We start from the raw sequence: 26,047 nt of genomic DNA on the forward strand, positions 1-26,047 counted from the left end.
ACTCTCTCTACTTATATGTGTTCCCAAGAGAGGCAGTCCACGAAATCCAGGTGGGTCATTCCTTCCCTTTTCTTAACAAGTATCGTAGAGCCATGTCAATTATATGCGTTAGCTGCCTATATATTTCTTAATTATAACCAAAACATGAAATGTGTAAAGTGTAGAAACTCTGTTATTTCATCTCATTCCATCGACACAGTACATTGTAGAGTATTTACAGAACTTCTCAGGATACAGTAGCAGGACAAGCATTCTAATAACCGAATATTTTTGTCCTACATGGTTTTGCTGAGCTGTGCTTTGGTGAAGAGGAATTGTACTCTGGTTAATATATATTAATCCTTACGCTTTGACTTCATTGAGCTACACAATACTTAGAGTTGATTCATAAACATACTTTACTGACGAACATGCATGCATTTATGAACTTGTTCTGAAATATAATGGTTGCTTCAATGATCAAGCAGGCCGCGGAACTGGAACAAAATATCAGCCCTGCCCAAGCCCCTTCTTTGAACACTGGGTTGTTTGATCAACAGAATTATGATGGTGCTCGTTCAATCTCTTCGACCACCTACTTTAGCCAGTGTGAAACAGAGGATCCTGCTGGGGCTGCAGAAGTTGGATCTGTTTCTTTAACCATTGATGAGTTGGTCGATCAACACAATACGATGACCCTCAATCATTCTCTTCTCCCTCAAATTTTAGCCAAAGGCCGAAATGGGATCCTCCTACTGGGAATGGTGGATTCGTATCGGTTCATGTTGATCCTTCCAGGTATTTTTATCTTTTTTTTCTTAATCTCATCATTTCTTAGTCAATAATTAATGCATTATGTGGACAATTGCGCAGCCATCAATGTGTTTTCTTTTCCGTTCTTGACAGAGTCTCAAGTGCAGTAGAGGAAGAAGACGACGACGACGATGATGCCAATTCAACCTCTGATGCCGCCAATTTTAGTACATGGGTAAAAGGAGAAATTATATGGGACTGTTTATGTTGCCTATAACAGGTATGAGTAAACTAAAATTTGGATCTTATCGTCTTACTTTAAATTTCTTAATGAGAAATATATGTTGGAAGCCTAGTCAATCAGCAGTAAACACTTGCTCGAAGTATAAAAGCCATGTCGTCTTCTTCATTTCTGACAGGGAAATCAAAAAATTATGTGCAGTCAAGGAACTTAAAGATGTTTTCAAACTTGAAAATGGAGAATCTATAAGAAAGGTATGGCTTATACATATTACTAAAATTTCTTTGTCACACATAAGATCCTTTACAAGTGACGATTTTGTCATTGAAGAATCAGAAAGTCGAGCCAAAGCTTTAATTTCTAGTGTGTGAAAATATAATATAAAAAATTAAGAATAAATTATGGAGTAGAGTTATAAATTAAACATTTATTGTAATTAAACTCCGTATTCCTCTCATTATTTTTTCTCTTAAAAAACTTGATATCTTAAAAAGAATCCAAATTCTCTTCCTACTACTTTTTCTATTAATTAATAAACATTATAATACCAAAGGATCCGAATTATGCTATACATAATTTCTAAATTCAACCAGACTGCAGGGATTATGATGTCATTGCAAGTCAATAAACCCTTTAGCTAATTTAAAAGATGGAGAAAGAAAATTATTTGCCTATTATTGCAATAGATTTATTATACATTTCACTGCATCAAACATTGCTAAAATATATTTGTGTTTTCAGGAAATCAAAATTCTCAGCCAACTGGAACATCCCAATATTGTGAAATATTTTGGCAATGAAATAGTAAGTACTTTCCCGATTTATTAGCAGAGGAGGAAAGATATACACAATTAATTCATGACTTGGTTCATGCATAATTAGGCTGGACACCACATTTCTTTATACATGGAGTACATCAAACCAGGTTCACTAAAGAAATATATATCAGAACGAGGTATTTTATGTGAACCTTTAATTCAAAATTTCACTGCACAAATTCTCTCCGGGTTGGTTTACCTGCATAGCAAAAGAATAATTCACAGGTAATTTTTATACTTGTATGGAATATTGTGTGATTTCTGGACATTATAACACATATACCCTGTAAGATAATTAATTTTTAACTCATGTTTCAAAATCACACTAAAAATAGGGTTGTCAAAATGATAAGTATATGTTGGGATGGTCTTGAGTAATTTATTTCCCCCAGGACAAAAACACTGACACACATTTCTTCTAATACAAATAGAGGAGGAAGTTGGGCGAGGTTCATAAAAACATAAGAGGAAGAGATAGGAAAAACAGAACAGTGATGATGGGGGATAGGAGAGACTAAACTAAAGAGGGGGATTCGACAGAGAAATGAAGGGAGCTAGAGATAAGATAAGAAGGAGGAGGAATAAGAAGAACTTAAGGAGGATAGAGAATAGCTAAACTATAGCAAAATCAATTTTCATTACCATCCAAGTCTATCCTAATAGGTACACACATATTTATAGGTTGAGGTTTCCAATTCTCTTGAAGAAACCAGCCGCTTGCTCCCCCCTTCCTTTCTATGAACTAATCACCCACTTGCTCTGCCATCATTACAAAAAGAAACCTACCTGTTAGCAATTTTAATACACCTAATGATTAAACAACCCACTTACTAAAGAAAGGAAAAATGGAAAGTAATAAAATATAAAAAAAAGATAGATTTTCTTCTGCAGAACGTTTCTTCAAAATATATATCATTCTTATATTCTATAACCCTCCCTCATTCTCTCCTTGTTTTCATGTGTATTATTATATAGGGACATAAAGCCAGACAATCTGCTTGTCGATTCTAACAACATCTTAAAGCTCGTTGACTTTGGTTTGGCTAAGCATGTAAGTTCTTGGATATCATGTTCGACATGCACTCACATGACAAAATCGGGGCCACTGGTTTTTGAACATGTTTAGGATCGAGTATGTGTGACCTATAGTATTGGTGGTTATTTGTGGCCTTTCAAATACCCTTGGAATTGATATGATAGTCCCAACAGCCAACAATAACTCAATTGGCTTTTCTGTGTTGAATAGTTAGCAGAATCTGCGGGCACGCACTCCGTATTAGGAACTCCATATTATGCAGCCCCAGAGGTGTACACTTACGTACTCTACATTATGCGTCACAAAGTATTTCTTAATAGACTTGTTTAATTGTTCATGCATACAGGTTCTTAAAAAAATAGAATACAAGAGCTCGCTTGAAGCTTATGCTGCTGATATATGGAGTTTGGGCTGCGTAATGATTGAAATGTTCTCAGGGAAGCATCCTTGGTCTGGTTTTGAACCGGTAAACACTTTTGTACTTCATTATATATAGAGATAACATTGCATTAGATTATATGACTTCTTAATGTGCATATAAAAATCAAAGAATTTAAGGCTTTGTTATTTTATGCTATAAATATTTCTTAAACAAATGAAGCAATAAAATATTCTAATCAAAGAAAGTCTATCTGTTTTCGCTTTACCCAACACAAAAATAACACATCTAATCTTAGAGCAGTGTGACTATAAATAAAGCATATAATAATGTACTCAAAGAACTAGCTAATCTTTAGATCTGGCGTTAATGCAAGTGAGAAACTAGGGTATACTTTTGAAACAAAATAATTGTGGAATTATATGAGACATCGTATCACATATATGGGGCTTGCATTTATTAGTTAATTAAGTATTTCACTAAAACAAATTCATTAACTAAGCAGCAACAGGTGTTCTTTAGAGTTTGTCTTAAAGAGGAAAATCCGGACATACCAGAAGGATTATGCCAAGATGGTAAGGATTTTCTGGAACTCTGCTTCGCAAGAAATCCGGCCCAGCGGCCATCTGCTGCAGCATTACTAGAACATCCCTTTGTAAAAGCGCAAACAACCTAGCCAGCCGATGGAAGAAAGTTTCAATGATTGATGATGTCCGCTTAAGTCTCGTTTGATACGAAGTATTGAAAATATGGGATTGAAATTGAGATTGAGAAAATATATTAGAAGAATGCTTAGCATGGAAGATTGCTTGTTACTTGTAATTAGACAAATCTATATAGGTGAGATTGAGTAGATTTTCTCAATCCCAATCATAATTCTTATATTGCATTGTCAATGCTTCATACCAAATGAGATCTAAGGGTTATCTCTTCATTTGTTTTGTGCATAGGAGCATTGCTGGCAAAGAGGGATAAATGATATTGCATGTCTAACACTGTAGATATAGAAAAGAGGAATCTAGATTTTTTTTTTTTAAAAAAAAAAGAATATTGGGCATTCCATTGTTTGGAAAATAATAGTTAAGTTTCAAAATTTAAATCTGATAACGGTCCGGTCTCAAGAAATTTTGATGAAAATTAAAGTACTATTGGTTTAAATAACTACCAAGTATGAAAGTCCAATTAAGTGGTAAATCAGAAATTATTAAGTATTATAGTTTGCAAGTTCAACTCTCACATTTAGAAGTTTTTGAATTATTATTTATAACTTATTTTTGAAAAAATTGTTTGGACACCTAAACCTTTGGAGTTCTGCTACATAGTTATCATCCTTCCAAAATATTAGCCACAGGGAACAGAGACAAAAGACGGCGAGTCCAGATCGGGAGTCCAAAGAGTTGGCGATTGTGAACCTGACAATTTCAAGAAGACGATTTTGGCAATTATTAGTTTTTTGTGGTTATTATATAAAACAGATATTGCTAAAGAATTATTCTTCTCAAAATAGCTTATCATTGCTCTGTTTTTACTGAATCCCAATTTCTTATCTTTAGAAATAGATGACGTGCCTTAACTGCTAATGTGTTCAGCACAATTAGTTATATTTCACAATATTTTTATATCCTATTTAATCAAATTACTTTACTAGTTTATAATACATTTTAAACAAACCACACATCGCATAGGGCTATAAATTAGTTAATTATATAGTACTACCTCTGGTTCTTAATGTAAGAGCTAGTTAACTAATTTGATTAAATTAAGAAAGTTCGTTAAGTTAGTTATTTGTAATAAATAGATGTTATCTTTTCTAAAATATCATTGCTAATCAAGTGTATTGACTAGAACTACCATTATTATAAAGACTGCCTTAGAAAAAAATAGATAAATATGAGAAACAAAGCTGATTGAGGTCTTATATTTATGATCAAAATAAAAGTCAAACGAGTTTTTATATTGAGGACTAGAGGTAGTAAGAAGTTAAGAACAACATGCACACACTATCGACTCTCCTAATACTTTGAGGGCATACTAATATTTATATATTTTTTTATTTATTAATCTTAAAAAAATTTCTCGTTGTGAAAATGATTTTTTCATTATATGTTGTCTGCGTGCCAAATAAGGCCACAGTTTAGTAACATATATAGTACTCTACGTCCAAATTCTCTTCATTTAGCTTTATTGGTGGTTCAATTAGATTTTTTATGTAAAAAGAGTTACATGTAATTATAATTTGATATAGTATGATATGAGATGACAATAATATTAAATAATCATCTTGATAACAAAATAAATTAGAAAAAAATTAATCTTTTGGTCCTTAGAGTTTTAAGTCATTTGTAGCTCAATCCTTAGACTTTAACTCGATACAGCTTAATCTTTATAGTTTTGACTTAGTTGTACTCAATTCCTAAAGTTTGATTCTATGCAATTCAATCCCGATAGTTTAGCCATTTATAAATTAGTCCCTACAATTTAGAACATAAAATTAGGAAAAATTAATATTTTAATCCCCAGAATATCATTCAATTTATAATCAGGTCCCATAATTTATATCCTTTCAATTAACTGCCTGCCTTTCAATCTGAGAATGGTGTTCCTTCTCACTATTTATAACTCTTTAAAATCCGTTAATTTTTTATGAGATGGCAAGTCAAAATCTGATTTGGCAAGACCCGCCACCCCTTCATCACTCTTAAACGAGGTGGTTCGTAAGTCCAGTGCTAATAAATATGAGGATGGACTTATCGAAGAAAATTGCAGGTTAGCTTTGTGTGATTTATGTTTTACTCCAGTTGTTATGGTTTAGATGGAAGAAAATCGGTGTAATCTGTTCGATACCTTTTATTTTGGGGTAAAAATACTTCTGTTATATAAAAGGTATGAATCAAGTACGCTCATGAAATTGGCAGTACTTTTGCCAAAATAATTATTGTCACTTCCATGTTCATTGTCGTTAAACCAAATATGATTAATCAGCTTAATGTCGGTTCCATGATTTTCCTTCAGAATGATAGCTTCGCATTTCAACTATGAGCGGTGATGAAGTGTAGAGGAGAGAAGCATCAAAATATGGTCGCCTTCTATTATTAATTTTGGCATAGTGTTCTAGAGCGAATTGAAAGATTATTTAAGTGAAAGACATTTTTTTTTTTTTGGGTTACTGTGATGTGGTTTTTTTCCATTATTATTTTTTTCTGTCGAATATTTTAATGTTTTAATCAGCTGTAAACATGCACATACTGATAAGTAGACAAAAAAAGAAAAAATGATAGATATCATCATCATGTTATCTATGGAAAACAATAGTCCAAACTGGGGATTGCTATTACCATATTATTAATATTTTCATTGCCTTTGTTTTTGGGGCCGAAGGCAGAGGCGAACAGAGGATCCTTTAGCTTTTGCTTGTTTCCATCATGCATGAAAAAATATTGCCTTGTTGAAGTTGTGTTGTTAAAATACAAGCTAAATACTTTGTGAATATGATTTCAGTAAGAAAGAATAAAAAAAGACAGGGTAAAGAGAGACCATGAAGCCAGCGTAGATGACAAAAATAAAACAGAAGAGCAAGGAACTCATTATCAATGTCAAGCCTTGACGATTATCGGCCTTGAAATTTTGCTATTCAAGCCCTAGCACTTTCAATAGAGCTAACATGGCAGAAAATTAGCGATTATGGTAGACTATAGCAAGTAACGCCATTCATAAACTGAATGTGCAGGGAGTTGATGAAAAGGATATGAACTGTGGGACCTAATTATAAATTGAATGATATTATGAAGATTAAAATATTAATTTTCCATAATTTTATTTTCTAAACTATAGGGACTAATTTTAAAGTGACTAACTGAGTTGCATGGAATCAAACTTTAAGAATTGAGTTACAACCGGATCAAAACTATAGGAACTGAGTTGCACCAAGTTAAAGTTTAAGGACTGAGTTACAAATAACTTAAAACCCTTAAGGACTAAAAGATTAATTTTCCCAATAAATTAAATATACAACTGACTTCTCCTCACCTTCCATTATATATATATATATATTCAACTAATTTATTTAGTATTCTTTCTTTGACTCCAAGAAGCGGTAAACAAAGCAAAATTATTCACAAATAGGTTGGCCTTATAAAGTAAATAAACATTAAAAAATGGATGTTAATATATTCTCGCTATTTAATGACCTGTCCTTGATCCCACCAAAGAGGCAAATCAATTACGCAAAACTAGATTCAAGATGATTGTCATGAGATGTATCGCTAGCATATATATACTAATAGTGATGGCACTCAATGTATCATATAAGAACATTTTAATTTTTTAAACGATAAAATGGCTTTTTGGCTTCATCGTCAGGAACTCCTTTTCGTCTTAATTACTGGTCAAATAATATAACTTAAATGAAAACCGTTTGAACTTCTCAGGAATTTCAAGTATAAAAAATGACAAAGTGTAGTATTACCGCAAGAGCCATTAATTTCTACGCCTTCTCTCTTCTGAACCTTGTTCAAATTTGCCATGGGAGAAGCTCAAGATCAAGTGAAGCTTCCCAAAATAGGAATAGGTCTGTTAATAGTGTCCATAAATTTGCTCTCTCTTCCTATTCAGAAATAAGAATCACCCGGCAAAAAACTTGCTCCATATTCACACGTCTACTTTTCTTTTGTTTTTTGGGTCTGACACACGTCTTCTTATTCCGTTGTTTTGACACTTTCAGATGAACTTGTATTCTCATGAATTAATATTTTCATTCCTTTTCTTTTCAAGTATCAGAAGGAGCAATCGAAACAATTCCTAATTGGGGTAATGGTAATTTGTGGAGCCAATCAAACAGTAGTGATAAGCAACCTTCTGCTTTGACTTTCCTGTTTCCACATATTCTCTGATTTGCACATCAAAACTAGCCTTCAATGGCTTCTCCTTCTTCCTCGTTCTTCAGACTGATTCTTCTGCAGAATCCAACGGTGAAGTTCATCAGAAAATAAGAAGTATGTGATTGGGTTCACAGGCACAGTTGCCGCTGTGCAGCTGTGTGTGGATTGATGTTTTCTCTGACACAGCTTGCATTCAGCAAAGTCGTGAAATGCAAAAGTTTCAAGGGCCTTTTGGACATGATGGTGTATCCATCAGTTGTGGCATGTTTGGTAACAGTGATAGGGCTGCTTGGGAGTGGGGAGCTTAGAAGATTGAAAGGAGAAGGGAAGTTATGTGTTGACATACATTGAGCTTCATTGCTATAAAATGGCAAGTTCATCGAGTGGGTTGTTTGAGCTTGATTCTAGAAGTGTCTTCCTTTTCCTCTAATGCCTTAAACCTTTACATCAGTACTATTTCTTCTAGTTTTTAATATAAGAGCTAGTTGACTAATTTAAATAGATTAAAAAAGTTAGTTAAATTAGTTATTTATAATAAATGGGTGTTGTCTTTCCTAAAATGCCTTTGCTAATCATATACCATTTGATGAAATTTTTAATATGTGCAATTATTACAATGACTACTTCAGGAAAAAAAAGATAAATATGAGATACAAAATAAACTGAAATGGACCAAATTAAAAGTTAAACTAGTTCTTATATTAAGTACCAGTGGTTTTGTTTGACAAATGAATCAATACATTAAATAGAAGAAACTTGGAGTTGTGTCAATCCAAACTCCAAGGACTATGTTGTATGAAAAAAAATTAAATAAATTGATATTATTCAGATGCCAAAACGGGGTTCAAAGCTGTTCTCCAGTGGGATGCTGAGCTCCGCCGATATTCAACGTGGGGGCCAAGTCAATGGAAAATTATTTTTGAACAGTGCTGGAATAAGAATTTCCTAGAGAGTTGAGATTGATGGGTTTTTCCTTCATCACCCGCATTATTTTAAGCGTCGTGGAGCTCAAGATCTTTGAAATACTTTCTATTAAAATTAATGCCTGTTAATAATAATACGTTACTTTCTTCCTTCTAGAAAAGATTATTAACATTTTTTTTTACTTCTAGAAAAGATGATTAACATTAGTTGTCTCAATTTTATTCATATGAATTGTTCTCAACATATTATGCGCTCACACACAAAAGAAACCTCAATTTATCACCTTCAAAGCATGAAGAAGAGCAGCTCCACGCAGGATGAAAGATTCTTTAATGACAAATTTCACCAAAAATTACATTGGCTTGATTAATCCGACAGCGCATGAAATGATGAAACAGTTCACTCAAAAATGGCTTTTTAAGGGCAGTCGCACGTAGAAAATTGCTTGTAGATGTATTAAAAAAACAGAAAGAAAGAAAATTGCTGGTAGACATTTGCATTAATGAATTTGTCGTATCATTTTCTTCATTATTGGTAAATGATCTGATTCATTCCAATTAGTGTTAATATACACACTTTTTTCCCCCTTCAAAGTTTGAAGTTGTCATTGTCATTGACATTGCGCGCACACGTGTATATTTAATAGTTCGCAAAGAAAGATCAATGATATTGTGTGTTTAACACGGTTAGAGAGGAATCTAGTTTTAAAAAAAAAAAATTAAAGGGACAAATTTAGTCATTATAATATCTAAAAATAATACCATGTACTATAATAAAATATTGTGTATAAAGATACACATGAATATTTCAAAAGGGAAAAAATATGTTATCTTCGTTAATTCTCCCAGAGGTTCGTTACCTTTTCTTTATGGGTCCCATCTAGCATACGCTTGTCCAAATGCTCTTCACATATCATCTCTCTCACCCTTCTTCTCTCTCTCTCTGTTCAGCCATTTTCACATATCATTCAACTTCAATCCTCTGCTTCAATTAATCTTTAATCCTCTCCCCCCCCCCCCTCCTGAGCCATTTTCACAGCCATAATTTCATCAACCTATCCGAGTTTGCCAACTTATGTCACTCCAACTCTGTCGTCAGCATCTCCGTGGAGCTTCATGACGCCTTTGACCTCCACGATCAGGACAAGAATGGCCTCATCTCTGCTTCCGAGCTCCACCAAGTGTTGAATCGCTATTCCATGACCCTATTCTAACCATCCCCGACCTAGGTCATTTGAACTTTTCAAGATGACAGAAATTTATCCGAACCCATTTCTTGATCCCATCCAGGCTTCATTCCTGGCATTAAGGAGTTCTGATTAATGAATGATTGGGGGACCACATTGTGGCGTCTTGAAGGAGGAGAATTCCTTGATTCTGTAGTTGAGAGAAGTCTCTAAAGGAGCAAAAACTCAAGTGAAGGAGAAAAAGGAGGTATAAGCTGGGTTTGTCATAGTTTTTAGTAGAGAGATGAGGCATGAAGTGAAGCGTGAGTTGTGAATATGAATGCCCCGTTTGGTAGCAGGGAACTGGAGGGAAGGAAGTGGAACCCATTATTTTAAGCATTTGGTATGCGTGAAGTGGGTTCCTGGTGGAAGTCAGTTCCATCAAATTTGATGGAACTCGGTTCCTTAGCTAGACCGGGGAACTGAGATGGGTTCCATGGAAGTGAGATTTTCTGACCACTGTACCACCCTTCAGTTGTTTTATCAATTGACCAATTTGCCCATCCCTTTTCCGTCAAACCTGACGCCATCCTCCTCCGGCGTCCATCTCCATCATTGACGATGTCCCCCCTCCGGCATCCCCTTCGATCTCATCTTCTCCCTTCTCGCTTGCTCCTCCACCTTTGACAACGCTGACCTCGCGAGGACGATGAAGACGAGGCAAGGTTGGCGTGGCGACGATGATGATGTATGATTGCGGCGGTTTCAACCTTCGATTTTCATTTTGGCTGCTCACAATGTTTCATCCTCTTCATCTATTTCTTCCATCAACGACAACAGAGAGAGATCAACATTCGGGTCTCTCCAAAGAGTATGGTTTCTACCATCGAGAGGGAGAGATTTCTCCAGATCTGCGAGTCTTCTTCTCCAGAGACGATAGTACTTTGTATTTTTTTTTTAAGCTGAAATCTCTGTTACAATCCGCAGCCCATTTTCATTTCTAACAGAGGTGGTTCTTTGATTCGATGCTGCCACAATGGAAGTATTTTCTTGTCAGATTTTTGCTATTATTTTTTCCCTATGATTTTCGTTCTTGACTTTGATAGCTGCAACCATCTTCTTTGCAATATTTTTTTTTTTGGTTCTTATGCTAATTTTCTGGAAGATTTCTTGTTTAAATCCTGTGTTAATGGCCGCCATTGATAGCAGCGTAGCTGGATTGTAGGAAGCGGTATGTGGAGTATGAGAAGAAGCAAAGCTAACTTCTTCAAGATATGGGTGTTTTGAGTGGATTAATTGCTATAGGAAAGTGGTTTGATCAGATTTGCAATTGAAAGAATCCTATCACAACAGTTCTAATTCCTGAATAGTTTCCTCCGACGGCGTGCTTCTTTTCAAACATGGATTTCTTTTCCTTGCGAGGAAGAGAGTGATTTTTTTCAGCAAAGACATTTTAGTATTTTCATATTATTAATATTATTTTAATTAAAATTTAAATTCTACTTCTATGGTCACACCAAACACATTTTTAATCTCACTTCCACTTCTATTTTCATTTCTATTTCCATTTCCACTTCCACTTCCATAAAAAACGCTTCCATTGTACCAAACGAGGCAGAAGTGTTGAGTAAGGAGAGAGGCGAAGTGGGTGTCTACAAGTCGGGGGATAAGAGATTGACTGGGATGAGAGCATTTGACACGTGGTTGTTAGGTGGGTTTGCCAGCTCGGTTAGACCTGTTTTCAATTTGGGAGAAAAATTACAAGCCCAGCCTTGACATTTTTAGTGCCTAAATAGCTCGTCCTGGCGGGCTTGGCTGTTTTTCCAGTTCTGAAAGTATGATTTTCTATAACTGCATCAAATATCAACTTTGGTGTTTATTTACATTGAGGAGATGTGTGGAGAGAAGAGGTAAGGTTGTATCCAAAAACGTCTGAATCAATTCCTATAAAAATATTTTTAAAAAAAATGTATATGATCAGCATTTTTGTGAATGATTAAGAATTATTGTACAACTAATTTATTGGGAAAATTAGAGGGAAGCACCTAGACAAATGATACTCATTGGAGAGGATCTCAAAAAATATAATTATTTAGAAAGACCAAAATCTAAAAATATGAATATGTAAATATAAATTTGTCCCTGGTTAGATTACATCCCTTATTCTGTTTCATGATATCTCAACTATTTGACAGTTACGAGGAGAAATGATTTTTTTTTGGTAATTTTTAATGGAAAAATAAGGGGAAAAACATAAAACCACACTCTCCCCTATTCTCCTTCCATCTTCCCATCGGCGGCAATGTAAACTCTACTGACAATGATAGGAGAGATCAATATCTCACGATAAATAGCTCAGGCAGCTATGTTCTCTCTCTCACACACCATCTAGCACAACTTCCATTTCACCAATTCAACGAGCCATTTCAAATCCTCACCAAATTAGAACCGTGAAAACGGGTGAGCCGTCGGGCCGATCCTTTTAAACCTGTTTAAGTTGAGGGTCGGGTTTGTAATTTAGGATCTTTAAAGAAAATTTGGACTTAAAAGAACCAGTCCTGTAAAACTCAAAAATAAAAAGGCCAGCCCGTTTAACCCGACCAATAATAATTTTTTTCTGAATTTATATTTTTTTCTTAACTCTAACCTAAATCCCTAATACTTTACACACTCATCCTCTTTAAATTTTACTTTTAATCTTTCACTCACTCTTAGCTCATACCTCAATCTCTAATGATATTAAAATAAATAAAAATATATTCTCCATATCATAAATCAGATTTTAAATTTATATTTATTCGAACCAACAGTTATATATTAAAATAAACAAAATATATTTTCCATATTAAAACAAAAATCTTAATGATTAAACCAACAAATACGTATCAATTTGTATATATGTTATAAAATTTTAATAAATAAGTTAACATTTTTTCTATAGCGACTATATCATAATTTTTATTTTATATTTAAAAAGAGTTAGACAAGCTAGACAAAATCAAAGAAGCCTGAACAAAAGCAAAAAAAGGGATGACATAGTTAGCTCATTAAAAGCATACTACAAATCAATACAAAGTGCTAAGATATTTCAGACTTCCCATGAGACTGTGTAGTAAGTGATTTTCACAATTAAAACTTGAGAAAAAATACTACCAAATTGCCATTTTTTTTAAAGTTTGCATTGACAACTAAAACAGCAATCGTTCACAACTTAAGATATAAGGATTAACAACCATCGTGGTAGTTATTAACAACTTATGCATTACATTTTGTAATATGCTGAGAAAATGTGTTGTCCATACTTGTCACGATAGTTGTTAATCTTATACTTTAAATTGTCAACGACTACTCTTTCATTTATCAATGCAAACTATAAAAAAAAAAAATAAAGGCAATTTGATAATTAAACAAATAAAATTTATTACAATGAGGTCTCTTGAAAGTTGAGAATAATTTGATATTTTAAAGAACTTTTTTGTATTTAATTCCTTTAAGTGGAACCTTATTGTAATTTTTCCTTAATCCTAAACAATTTGATGGAAGGTGGGGTATGGTGGCGTGGGTTTTGTGACATGACAATTTTTTGGTAGAAGGGCATATGGATCATTGTGCAGATGTTACTGTTGTCTACTTTAGTAATTTCCCATTTTGATCATCCATGGGAGTCAATACCCAGTGTTTGCCGGGGGACATGGAAGGGTTTGGGTTCTCTTTTTTCCTTTTTCCAAAATCATAAGCCTTAAAAAATAAATAATTTAGATTTAATATTAATATTTTGTAGATTTCTTCTTATGCGCTATGGGTCTATCTAGCCTTCCTGTTTCTACATATTCTCTTACCTGCTCATCAAAATTAGCCTTGAATGCCTTCTTCTCCTTCTTCCTCAACTCACAGAAATTCACGCCCTATATCATAAACTCTATTTTACTCTTAACAATCTCCTCCATCCTCCTCGTTCTTCAAACTGATTCTTCTGCAAAATCCGACAGTGAAGTGTCATCAGAAAAGAAGAAATATGTGATCGGGTTCATAAGCACAGTTGCCGCTGTGCAGCTGTGTTTGGGTTGGTGCTTTCTGTGACACAGGCATTCATTAAAGTTGTCAAAAGCAAAAGTTTCGAGGGGACTTTGGACATGATGGTGCATCCATCACTTGTGGCATGTTTAGTAACAGTGATAGGGTTGTTTGGTAGTGGAGGGTATAGAGGTTTAGGCCCTGTTTGGATGACAAAGCAAACCATGGTTTGGAAGCTGAAACCATGGTTTGCACATGAAATCATCCAAACAGGCAGGCATATAATCCGAAACGTGGTCCAGGCTAAAACCATGGTTTCCATCGGTGAAACCATGGTTTCACCAGAAGCAAGAAATTTTCGCTTCTGGCTCTAATAATTGAAGGCAACGGCTGACCTAAAAATACCCTCTGCAGTGCTGGCCGACACTTTGGACTGGGGTTCTTCTCGCTTTGCTCGCGCCTTCATCAGAGGAAGCTCGCCTCTTTCTCTGCTCGCCGGTTCGCTCTTCTTGTGTAGCTGCTCTGAATTTCACCGTCGGTCTTCACTTCGCCGTTGCTGCTCGCCTCTCTTCACCCAGCTTGCCTGCTCGCCTCTTCGCTCTTGACTTCGACGTCGCTACTCTGCATTTCACCGTCGATCTTCACTCAGCTCGTCTCTTAGCTTCATCAGCTCACCTCTTCCCCCTTCTTTCGCCGTCGCTGCTCCGATATTTGTACACTTGGTTAGGTCGCTGTGTAGGGCTTGGTTGGTCAGGTTTTTGACTCAGGTAAGCTATCTCCGGTGACATAAAAATTTTTATGTTGGCTTCAGTATTTTCCCTGTGGTAAACCGAAAGATTTTGGAATGATTTGGCTGTAGTGTTCTACTATGCTCTTCGAATTGTAGCTCGGTTTCCTGGTTGTGGATCTAATTTGTTTTGCAAACTTCCTCCCACTTTTTTTTGAATTTGTTCATGACCGGCATGTTGATCGAAGGAATGAGATATTATTGCTTGCTTTCATAGTAGTCTGATTTTTTTTATGAAACGAAATGTGGTTCTGGAGGCAGGGGATATATTTGGTGATATTGTTTTGGAGACGAGAAAGCCTGCGAATTGAATTCCACTGGGTATATAAAATGCAAATTCTTTTTGCTCTGGTTGCTTGGCGTGGGATCCCTTTTTCCTGTCCAGATTCCCCCCAAGAAGAAGCCTGTGAAGTCGAACAATATATTGGGACTTTGTATTTTTTTAATAGTATTTTAGGTTTGTGATTAATTAAATTAATTAATATTATTTGTTAAGAGTTGATCTGATTTGGAATGTGTTGTCCTGTATTGTTGTATTAAGGACTTTGATAAATTTATGGCCAACTTTTGAGAGTGAGGACAAATAGAATCACAACTCAAATCCATGTATATATTGAAAGAAGTGATTTGTATTTTGGTTAGAGGTTTATATTGCTAGTGTTTTATATTTTCAGTTGACAAATCCGATAATTGCATTCATCATGAATATTTGTATTAATTACACACATGAACGAATTTTTTTGAAAATTATTCGTAATATACAGTTGTTTCAAAAGTTGAGTACAATATGATTTATGGTGCATGATGGTTCAAATATGATTTTTCTTATTATTTTGTCTTCCAATCGTCTTTGTACAATAGTTAAGAAAAGGAAAAAATATATATAATTATTTAGTTAGTTTTGACGTTTTAAAAGTTAGTATTTTCAAACAAAAATAGATAATGAAGTTTCGAATAGGAGGGGTGTATTTTTTCTGGCCATTTAAAATTAGAATTTTCTTGTGTTTGTTAATTTTCGTCGCGGTTGGTTTGGTAGGAAGGAATTGGGATTTAAAATGTGGTCAACTTTTTCACCTATTGCAGTAGACAATATGATTTTTGTTATTTCATATGATTTTGGGTTGATTAACTTATGATGACTGAAGAGCTGTAATTGTGCTATAGCATAATGGGTAAGGATACGGTGAAAGCTTCCTGGGATCTAAGAACCACTAAAGTGTTTCTTGACCTGTGCATTGAACTTGTGCAACAAGGGGAAAGAAAAGGTACTAGCTTAACAAAGAAAGCTTGGGATATTCTTGGTGATAAGTTTACTGCCAAAACTGGGAGAGTGTATGAAAAATCTCAATTTAAGAATAAATATGATTCCCTACGAAAGGAGTGGCAGACATGGGATAGGCTGCTTCGCGAGACAGGATTGGGATGGGATACTGAAAGGAATACTGTCAGTGCAACTGATGATTGGTGGGAGAGGAAAATAAGGGTAATTATTGAACCTTTTGATCTTACATTTTCTCTGCCTATTAATGTTTTGTGCATATTTACTGTTTTTTGAATATTTTATGATATTATTAGTGTCTAATGTGCAGGAAGTTCCAAACTACGAAAAATTTAGAGAAAGAGGACTTCAATTTAGGGATCAATTAACTCAACTGTTCGGGAGTGTGGCTGCAACTGGACCACAAGCATGGGCACCTTCTTCCATGACACTTCCAAGTGAAGAAACACCGAATGAAGATTTGGAAGAAGGGTCCGGAGATAGTGATGAAATTTTAGGCGCACCAACTGGTATAAGTGGGGAATTTAATACAGTGAACTTCAATGATAATAGTGGAGGTAGTGGAGGCAACACTGAATTGAGGCAGGATAACAGTGGTGGGGGTACAAGCAGAGGTAGGAGTCGACCTAGTAGCTTATTGGGGGTCAGAAAGAAGAGTGAAGTCAAGAAGAAACGCACATCTCCCTCTATGAAAATAGCGGATGCACTTAGCAAGATTGCTGAAACAAATATTTCTGAGGCCGAGCGTGGAAATGAGGTCATTTCATGAGTAGAAGCTAGAAGGTTGGAAGAAGAAGCGCGTGCTTATGAGATTTCAATTAGGAGAGTCCTGTCTCACTTGAAAATAGTTCCTGAAGTTGTCAGTGATCCTAATTTCTTTAGACAATGCACACAACTCCTTATGGAACGGCCGAAGGCACGGGAAATATATGCAGTTCTGAAGGATCAGAAGGAACAACTTCTACCTATTTTGGAGTTTTACACTAGGGATTTATGACTTGTTTATTATATTAGACAGTTCCATATGTGTATCGTTTTATGTGACTAGTGGGTTGTTATATGAATCAAACAACTCTGTAACTTTTATAAATGTTTCGTAATTTCTACGTAAGAATTCTAAACTTTATGTGTATGCACACAGGATAAAACGAATATGGATGCTGAAATTAAATGTGTGGAAGAGCATGCTAAGGGATGAAAAAAAAAGGGCTAACAAAGTTACAGCATTGGTCGGTGCATACGCTACTTTGAACTTGTGTAAAGAGCCTCGGCATACAAGTGCTTATACAAGCTGCTTACGGGTAAGGGATGTTTTAGATGGCAACTCCAGTCGTTGTTATAACATGTTTAGGATAGAACGGGGTGTGTTCTTAAGTCTGGTGGAACAATTGCAACAACATGGTCTAAAAGAAACTAAAAATATAGGGATACATGAATCAGTTGTAATGTTTTTACATACCGTTGGCCATGTACTTAGTAGCAGAATGCAACAAGAAAAATTTCAACATTCAGGGTAGACAATTAGCAGAAATTTTCATAATGTCCTAATGGCATGCTGTAGACTTGCCATGTCTAATATCAAACCAAAAGATCCAACATTCTGGCATGTTCATACAAAAATTCGATTTCGTAAATACTGGCCTTTGTTTAAACATGCTATTGGAGCAATTGATGGCACACACGTTTCCTGCGTTGTCAGTGCAACAAATCAAACTAAATTTATCTCTAGAAAAGGAACAGTGTCACAAAATGTCATGGCGGTTTGTGATTAGGACATGTGTTTTACTTTTGTCTTGCTGGATGGGAAGGTAGCGCACATGATGCTCGGATATTTGATCATGCCCTCAAAACTCCCTCAATGAACTTTCCCTATCCACCTGAAGGTATTTTTTTATTTCCTAAATTTTATTTATATTTAGCTTAACAATAGAAACATAATTTACAATAATTTTATTTTTTATATAGGAAAATATTATTTGGTGGATGCTGGATACCCAACACCAAATGGATATCTCGGCCCATACAGACGGGAGCGTTACCATCTGCCTGATTTTCGAAGGACATTTGGGTTTGAAAATGACAATGAGGTCTTTAATTATTTCCATTCAAGTTTAAAGAGTACAATTGAAAGAACTTTCAGAGTTTGAAAAAAAAAGTTCGCAATCTTACGAAACATGCCATCCTATGATTATGAAACACAAGTTAAAATCGTTTGTGCAACGATGGCTATACATAATTTTATTAGAATGACATCTATTACTGATCCTGGATTCGTTCAATTGGAAGAAGAAGGTACTTATGCAGAAGATGATGATGATAGGGTTGGATTTTCACGTATACATTCATCAATTCAATCTTCATCTTACATGGCTCAGGTTTGTGACGGCATAAGAGACGAACTTGTTAATTCAATACAAAGATAATAGTCATGTCTTATTTATTTCCTTTTATCATAGATTGTAATATGTAGTTAAAAACAAAACCTATTACAAATGCTTTGTATCGATGCATCATCTTAATTATTATGACACTTCTTTATTTATATTTCTTTTATTAATATTATACCTTATATTCTCAAGCTAATTGTTACTTACTTTAATAATTAATAATTAATAAATTGTTTTAAGATGTGTTTATTCTATTTTATCAAACAATATCATCCCATTTTATGTTTATAATCTTCATGAAAAATACATGATTTTTTGTTTGCAACAAAATAATTCATCTTCTCTAAAAATATTTTTACTCTTATATTTTTATGAATATATATATGTGGTGACAATTAATTAATTAATTGTATTAAACATCAGAGGTTATTATACATGTAGTATGTTATTACAAAAAGTAGTTGTGAAAAAATGTTATGGGATTTCACGTTTAAAATGTTTAAAGAAAATTAATATTTTTCTGTTAGCAAAAAAAATTCATTTTTCTATAAACATATTTAATATTATGTTTTATAAATATATATACACATATTAATTATGTATTAATTATATTATCTTATATATTATTAATTATGTTAGTAAAAAAATTTTCATTAACAATTTTATTTCTTCAAATCAAAATATATCATAAAATCTATCCCTTATATAATTATCATATTAACTTATACCATTTTTGGTAATTTTTACATGTAAAAAGTGCTTCTGGTAATAACTATCTAAACACTCTCACTTCTCAGAATCACTTTTTCTCAGAATCTATTCTCCAGAATCACTTTTCCAAACCACGGTTTGGTTTCATCCAAACACAACCTTGAAAGAAGAAATGGACGAGTATGAAATGGGGAAGACAAGTTATTTGTTGACATTGAGCTTCGCTGCTGTAATATGTCAAGTTCATGCAGTGAAACTATTAGCCTATACTCTTCTAATTTTATTTATAAATTATTATACTGTGAATTATTATTTTTTCAGATATCTTTTCTGCTTTATGAATAAAATCAGAATAATAATATGTATATATTAAATGGTAACGAACTGAATCATGTTGATGTTTTAATCAAAATCCATATTAAGGTGTGACATCAAAATCAAAATAAAATATAATTAATGTGGATTGGGATCTATATTATGGATTATGGATTTTAGTGAAAATTACTGGTTGACATGTGAATTTTAGTGAATTTTTCAGATCCTTTTTAATTTCTTCGAAGTTTGAAGTTGTCATTGTCAATGATACTGCGTGTTTAACGCGGTAGATCTAGAAGAAAGGAATCTAGATTTTTCTTATATTTAAAAGGGCTACTGGGGAGTTCCATAACACGTGTAAGGAATTAATTGTTGTAAAATATTAGGAAAAATAATAGTTCGAGTTTCAAAACTTAAATCTTATAACAGTGCGATCTCTAACAGATTTTGCTAGAAATTAAATTAGAATCAATTTATATAATTACAAGTATGAATGTCTAGGCAGAGGTTAATTAATACTACTCCTGAATGACTAATTTGTAAATTAATAAACTTATTAAAGTTAATTATCTATAACAAATGTATCTTGGTTTTCTTAAACCATTTAATCACGTGTAATAGAAATACTCCATGATTAGGAGCCCCCTTAATATATACAATCAATAATGATATTTTGGGCCAAAAAAATTATAAATTTAGGAAAGCAACGTGATTTGAGGTCATTTAAGTAAATTTATTTTGTCTAATTCCTATATTTAGAAGTAGGAGTTAGTAATTGTGAAGTATAATATATAGCTTGCAGCTTGAACTCTCATATTTAGAACTTTCTGAATTATTATTTATAACTTATTTTTTAACAAAACTTTTTAGTCGCCTTTGGAGTTTACATAATTATCATCTTTCAAAAAATATTAGTAAAAAAAAACAGAGAGAGAGATAAAATAGCCAATCCAAATTAAAGAGACGGCTATTGTGGACTTGACCATTTGGCTAAGACCATTTTGGCAGTATATATACGCGCTTATACTACTGCTACTAGTCTTCCACTGCTGCTACTGAAGTTTGTCTTTAACTCTTGCATCCTTAACCAAATTTCTTCAACTTAATGTCTTGGATTTAATATAGCAGAGGTTTTGATCGAAGGAGACCAGTAGAATGACGAGGGAATTATGTGCTTTTAGATGCAAAAGGAAGGTTTTTGGTGAAGAGGGCTTCAGGACTAATGTTCCCATGGTTTTGTTTCATGTGTTGGATGAAGTTGTGATCCCCTTTGATTTTGATTTACGGTTACGAAAATTTAAACAATTCATTATAATTTTTTTTATTGGATTCTCATTATAACATTCTCAATTAGAGTTATTGTTCCTATATTTATGATTTCTTAATTTGTAACAGAAATGACATTAGAAACTAATAATGCCTCTCTAATTAGCCTATATACTTGGATTATTTTTGCTACATGGATTTAAATAAAATCAAAATTATTAACTGCATTTCAGATTATATATAGACGTAAGGAGATGACCATGAGAATAATCATTTATTTTTATGTTAATAATTAGTAAATTTTATTTCATCATTCTGTTTTTAAAAAACCTAAATATTTTGTACTTTTTGATAAATTACATGTTGTTTAGTCAATCAATCCAGTTACTCCATAATTTGTGGCTTATGAGGTTAATTTGGAGAATATCTTACGAATACCTTTAGCTTCAACAGATACAATGGCCCACAGAAAATATAATTACTATTCCCAGTACATTTAAATGAGTGACAGTATATTCAGGGGAGGAAGCTTTTAAGATCTTTTACTTTAACATCAATGGAAAATTAAATTACTTAAGTAAAATTACGTGTAAGCTTGTTATTATGATACATCTAACTTAATTATATCATTTATGGAAACGATTTATCAGCTGCTTAGCCTTCTATACTTAATATGCTTTCATTTAATTAAATTAAAACATGTAAATGTTAAAGCTATCAACTGAACCTCTCTAACTTGTGAAAATTAACTAAAAGAGCTCATCATCAAAAGAATAGATTACTTTCGATTCTTAATATAAAAACCTATTGGAATTTTTTTTGAGACTAAATACGAGACTTCAATCTATTTTATCTCTCATATTTTTTTTTTCCTCAAAGTAGTTGTTATAGTGATTGTACATGTTAAAGTTTTCATGAAATTGTAGTTCCAATACACTTGGTTGAAGAGGATATTTTAGAAAGACCAATACATATTTGTGACAAATAATCAACTTAACTAATTTTTCTTTGTATATTTCCAAATTAGTTATCTAATTCTTATGTTGAAGACTAAAAGTGGTATATAAAATTTCAATTTCCTTGATTTAATTAAAAATTCAAACTAGTGATCCCGTTATTGATTGAACCTCTCTAACTTATGATTTGTGACTATCATATGGTTGTGTTGTTCTCAAATTAGAAATTTTTTTTTTTTTATTGAAGTAGAAAAATCTTTCTTTGCACTCTATCTTTTCCTTCGCTATATAGTCTAAAGTCCAAGAGTTGTTGAAGGAAACATAGAGTAAAAGCGAGAGAAGTCGTTGGTCATAAATGCAAAAATAATTGAAATTATGCGAATACGCAACTCAAAACTCAACTAACTTTAGAGGATACTAAATGCTTCTCACTTCTCTTCACGACTTTATGCGCTCTTCATATCTCTATTATTTTCGTCTATTCGTAGCCAACATAATCTGTTTTGCCTCTTTAGCCATTGATAAACAGGTGTAGAATCAGAGTCGAAGCAAAGTCAGAAGATTGGAGATGAGGTTGAAGCCGAGAGCTCCAGAAAAACAAACAGAAGATGAGACGGAAGAAAGAAAATAAGTAGGTATGATTTCATAATTTCAATTTAAGGCCTGGTCCTCCTGACAGTAATTTCTTTATTCAAGTATTTATTTCATAATTTCATCATTTTAAGGGTTTTTTTTACCATTTTCTTAAAAGAAAAAAAATTCAAAGAAAAGTTGGCCAGGGGGAGGGTAAATTTTAGCCAGCAAATTCCAAGTAAAGTGAGAATCACGAAAGTGAAATTTCCCTGTGCCGCGCTGCCCATTGTTGACTAGTAACGAAGAAGATGGTTGTTTTGGGTTTGAAAAAAGCAGAATCAGTGAATTGCTTATGAAACTTGCCCATATATCTCAGCCATCATCATATTGAACGCACATGCAATCTCATCCATGGCTACACTACTGATAGATCTGGATCCACTTGTTCGTGAACGCTGGTTGAGATTACCGCCTTCTTCTGAGACGCTGATTTTTAAACATTGCTTCATGATCTTTATTCTTTCTCAGGCATACCTATGTGTTTCTTTAGCGTCCAAGCTTGAAAGACTGGAGGCAACATATGAGCGGTTTCAGATGGTGAGAGTGCTTGCAGTAGCCTATATTTGGCGTTTGATGCAGTGTACACTATTGGGGCAAAACAAGGTCCCTCGCCTCTATTACCTACGCCGGGTTCTCCCATTCTATGACCTCCCCATGACTCTACTTATTGCTGCCTTTTACTGCGTCACTTCTGTAATTGCCAAATCCCTGACAGCTTACTTAGTTCCGGTTGCATATCTGCTTCTCTGGATCACTATGGTTGTGTACGAGGTGCGTCATCTCCTCCCTTCTCTTAACAAGCATTGCAGGGCCATGACAATCATATCCGTTAGCTGCTATTCACGCATACACTTGACTCCACAACAATGCATATGTTATACTTTACTAATAAACATGCTTTCATGAATTTGTTCTGAAATATCATGGTGGCTTCAATGATCATGCAGCTGCCGAAACTGAAACAATATAAAATGGTTCATCAACAGAATAATGATGCTGCTAATAATTCAGTTCCTTTTACCACCAACTATAGCCAATGGAAAACACTGTATCCTTTTGATATTCAAGTTACTGATCATTTCGCGGCCATCCTCCTGGCAGCGCTATGTGTTGATTTAGTTGTCCAGCTTGAAAGCCTGGTCGGAATATCAGCAGCAATGGGGTTGGGCCCGTTACTTAATGAAATAAATCCGCCCTCTATTAAGCGGTTGCATATGCGGAGGAAATCCAAGGGCTCTCCCGTCTATTGCTCGCGAAGAGTTGTCCTATGTTATAACCTCCCAATTATTGCAGCTATTACGGTCTTTTACAGCATCGTCCGTACATTCCCCAAAACCTTAGTCCTTGTACCATCTATGCAGTTAATTCATCTGGCCTCGATCCAATGCGAGACAGAAGATCCTACTGGGGCGGCAGAAGTTGGAGCTGTTTCTTCTTCAAACACTGACTTGGTTCATCAACAGAATTGTGATGCTCCTCATTCAGTCGCTTCTACCTCAAAATTCACATGTGATGACCCTATTGGGAGTAGCGGATTCGCATCTGTTTATGATGCCCGCAGCGGGTGTGTATACAATTCTTGGACTAAATTCATATTTTTCATCTTATTTTCCCAATTTCTAAGTCAATAATTAATGAACTATGTAGACACTTGTGTAGTCATAGAAAGCATGTACTGTGTTTTCCTCAGAAATTGGGTTCTGATCGTCTTCTCCAAATTCAGAGTAAAGCATCGGTTTTTTTTTTTTTTTAATTTGTAATTATCTCAGAGATGATCCAATCTCATTCGTGGCTGCACAACTGAGGGACTGGCCTCTTCGTGAACACGTGTTGAGATTATCAATGCCTTCTTTTGCGACGCTGGTTTCAAGTTTTGCTCCAGTTTTCCTGCTTCAAGGACCGAAGGGAACATACAAGTCCCTGGAACTGTGTCCCGAGCTCACAGGTTTTGCAGTGGTGCAACTTTCAAAACGTATGCACATAAGATGGGCGAAACACAAGAGACCTCACGGCTATTGCTCCGGAGAAGTTGAAGGACTTTATCGCATGACATTCACTGTAATTATTGTTTTGTCCATCGTCTTGCGTTTGCATTCCAAATCCTTGTTCGTTGCATACGGGCTGTCTTTGCATCTTCTGAATCTCATCGTTAACTCTCTCGACTTATATGTGTTCCCGAGAGAGGCAGTCCACGAAATCCAGGTGCGTCATTCCTTCTCTTCTCTTAACAAGCATCGTAGAGCCATGTCAATTGTATGCGTTAGCTGCCTATATATTTCTTAATTAACCAAAACATAAAATGCGTAAAGTGGAAAAACTCTGTTATTTCATCTCATTCCATCAGGACTGTGCATTGTATAGTATTTACAGAACTTCTCAGGGTACAGTAGCAGGACGCGCATTCTAATAACCGAATATTTTTGTCCTATATGGTTTTGCTGAGCTGTGCTTTGGTGAGCAGGAATTGTACTCTGGTTAATATATATTAATCCTTACACTTTGACTTCATTGAGCCGCACAATACTTATAGTTGATTCACAAACATACTTTACTGACGAACATGCATGCTTTGATGAACTTGTTCTGAAATATAATGGTTGCTTCAATGATCAAGCAGGGCGTGGAACCGGAACAAAATATCAGCCGTAACCAAGCCTCTTCTTTGAAAACTGTGTTGGTTGATCAACAGAATTATGATGTTGCTCATTCAATCTCTTCTACCACCAACTTTAGGCAGTGTGAAACAGTGGATCCTACCGGGGCTGCAAAAGTTGCATCTGTTTCTTCCAACATTGATGAGTTGGTTGATCAACGCAATTACGATTATCCTCAATCATTCTCTTCTCCCTTAAATTTCAGCCAAAGGCCTAAATGGGATCCTCCTCCTGGGGATGGAGGATTCGCATCCGTTCATGCTGCCTCTTCCAGGTATTTTGATCTTATTTTCTTATTCTCCTCATCTCTTAGTCAATAGTTAATGCATTACAGGGACACTTGTGTAGCCATCAATATGTTTTTCCTTCCATGCTTGACAGAGCCTTAAGTGCAGTAGAGGAAGATGATGATGATGATGTTAATTCAACCTCTGATGCCGCCAATTTTAGCAGATGGGAGAAGGGGGAAATTCTTGGGCATGGTGCATTTGGTACTGTTTGTGTTGCCTATAACAGGTATTTTTTTTTTTCCTGGACTGAGCCTATGACAGGTATGAGTAAACTGAAATTTTGATCTTATCGTCTTAATATTAATTTCTTGCTAAGAAATGTGTTGGAAGCCTTGCTAATAAGCCGTAAACACTTACTCAAAGCATATAAGCCATGTTGTGTTCTTCATTTCTGACAGGGAAATCAAAAAATTCTGTGCAGTTAAGGAACTTAAAGACATTTTCAAACTTGAACAGATAGAATCCATTAAAAAGGTACGTCTTATATACAGTATTAAAATTTCTCTGTCACACATATAATCCACCACAAGTGATGATTCTGTCATTGAAGAATCAGAAAGTCAAAGCCAGAGCCCTAATTTTT

The 26,047-nt window shown here is 34.5% G+C and overlaps 1 protein-coding gene and 1 long non-coding RNA gene across 2 annotated transcripts; both read left to right on the top strand.

Annotated features, from left to right (window-relative positions):
- Nucleotides 1-983: 983 nt before the first annotated feature.
- Nucleotides 984-1,948, top strand: LOC114714271 (mitogen-activated protein kinase kinase kinase 3; the record flags this gene model as incomplete). Its single annotated transcript, XM_028899000.1, has 4 exons — nt 984-1,012; nt 1,152-1,227; nt 1,715-1,777; nt 1,856-1,948. Coding segments are annotated over 4 exons (261 nt in total), but the record flags the coding sequence as incomplete, so codon positions are not given.
- Nucleotides 1,949-1,968: 20 nt separating this feature from the next.
- On the top strand, nt 1,969-4,140 carry LOC114714291 (uncharacterized). Its single transcript, XR_003737431.1, has 4 exons — nt 1,969-2,016; nt 2,767-2,842; nt 3,174-3,293; nt 3,712-4,140. It is a non-coding gene; the product is annotated as an uncharacterized LOC114714291 (long non-coding RNA).
- The last annotated feature ends 21,907 nt before the right edge of the window (nt 4,141-26,047 follow it).

The sequence above is a fragment of the Neltuma alba genome, unplaced genomic scaffold (assembly GCF_004799145.2).
Source record: "Neltuma alba isolate B1F8T4 unplaced genomic scaffold, ASM479914v2 tig00011497_pilon, whole genome shotgun sequence".
Lineage (NCBI taxonomy): Eukaryota > Viridiplantae > Streptophyta > Magnoliopsida > Fabales > Fabaceae > Neltuma > Neltuma alba.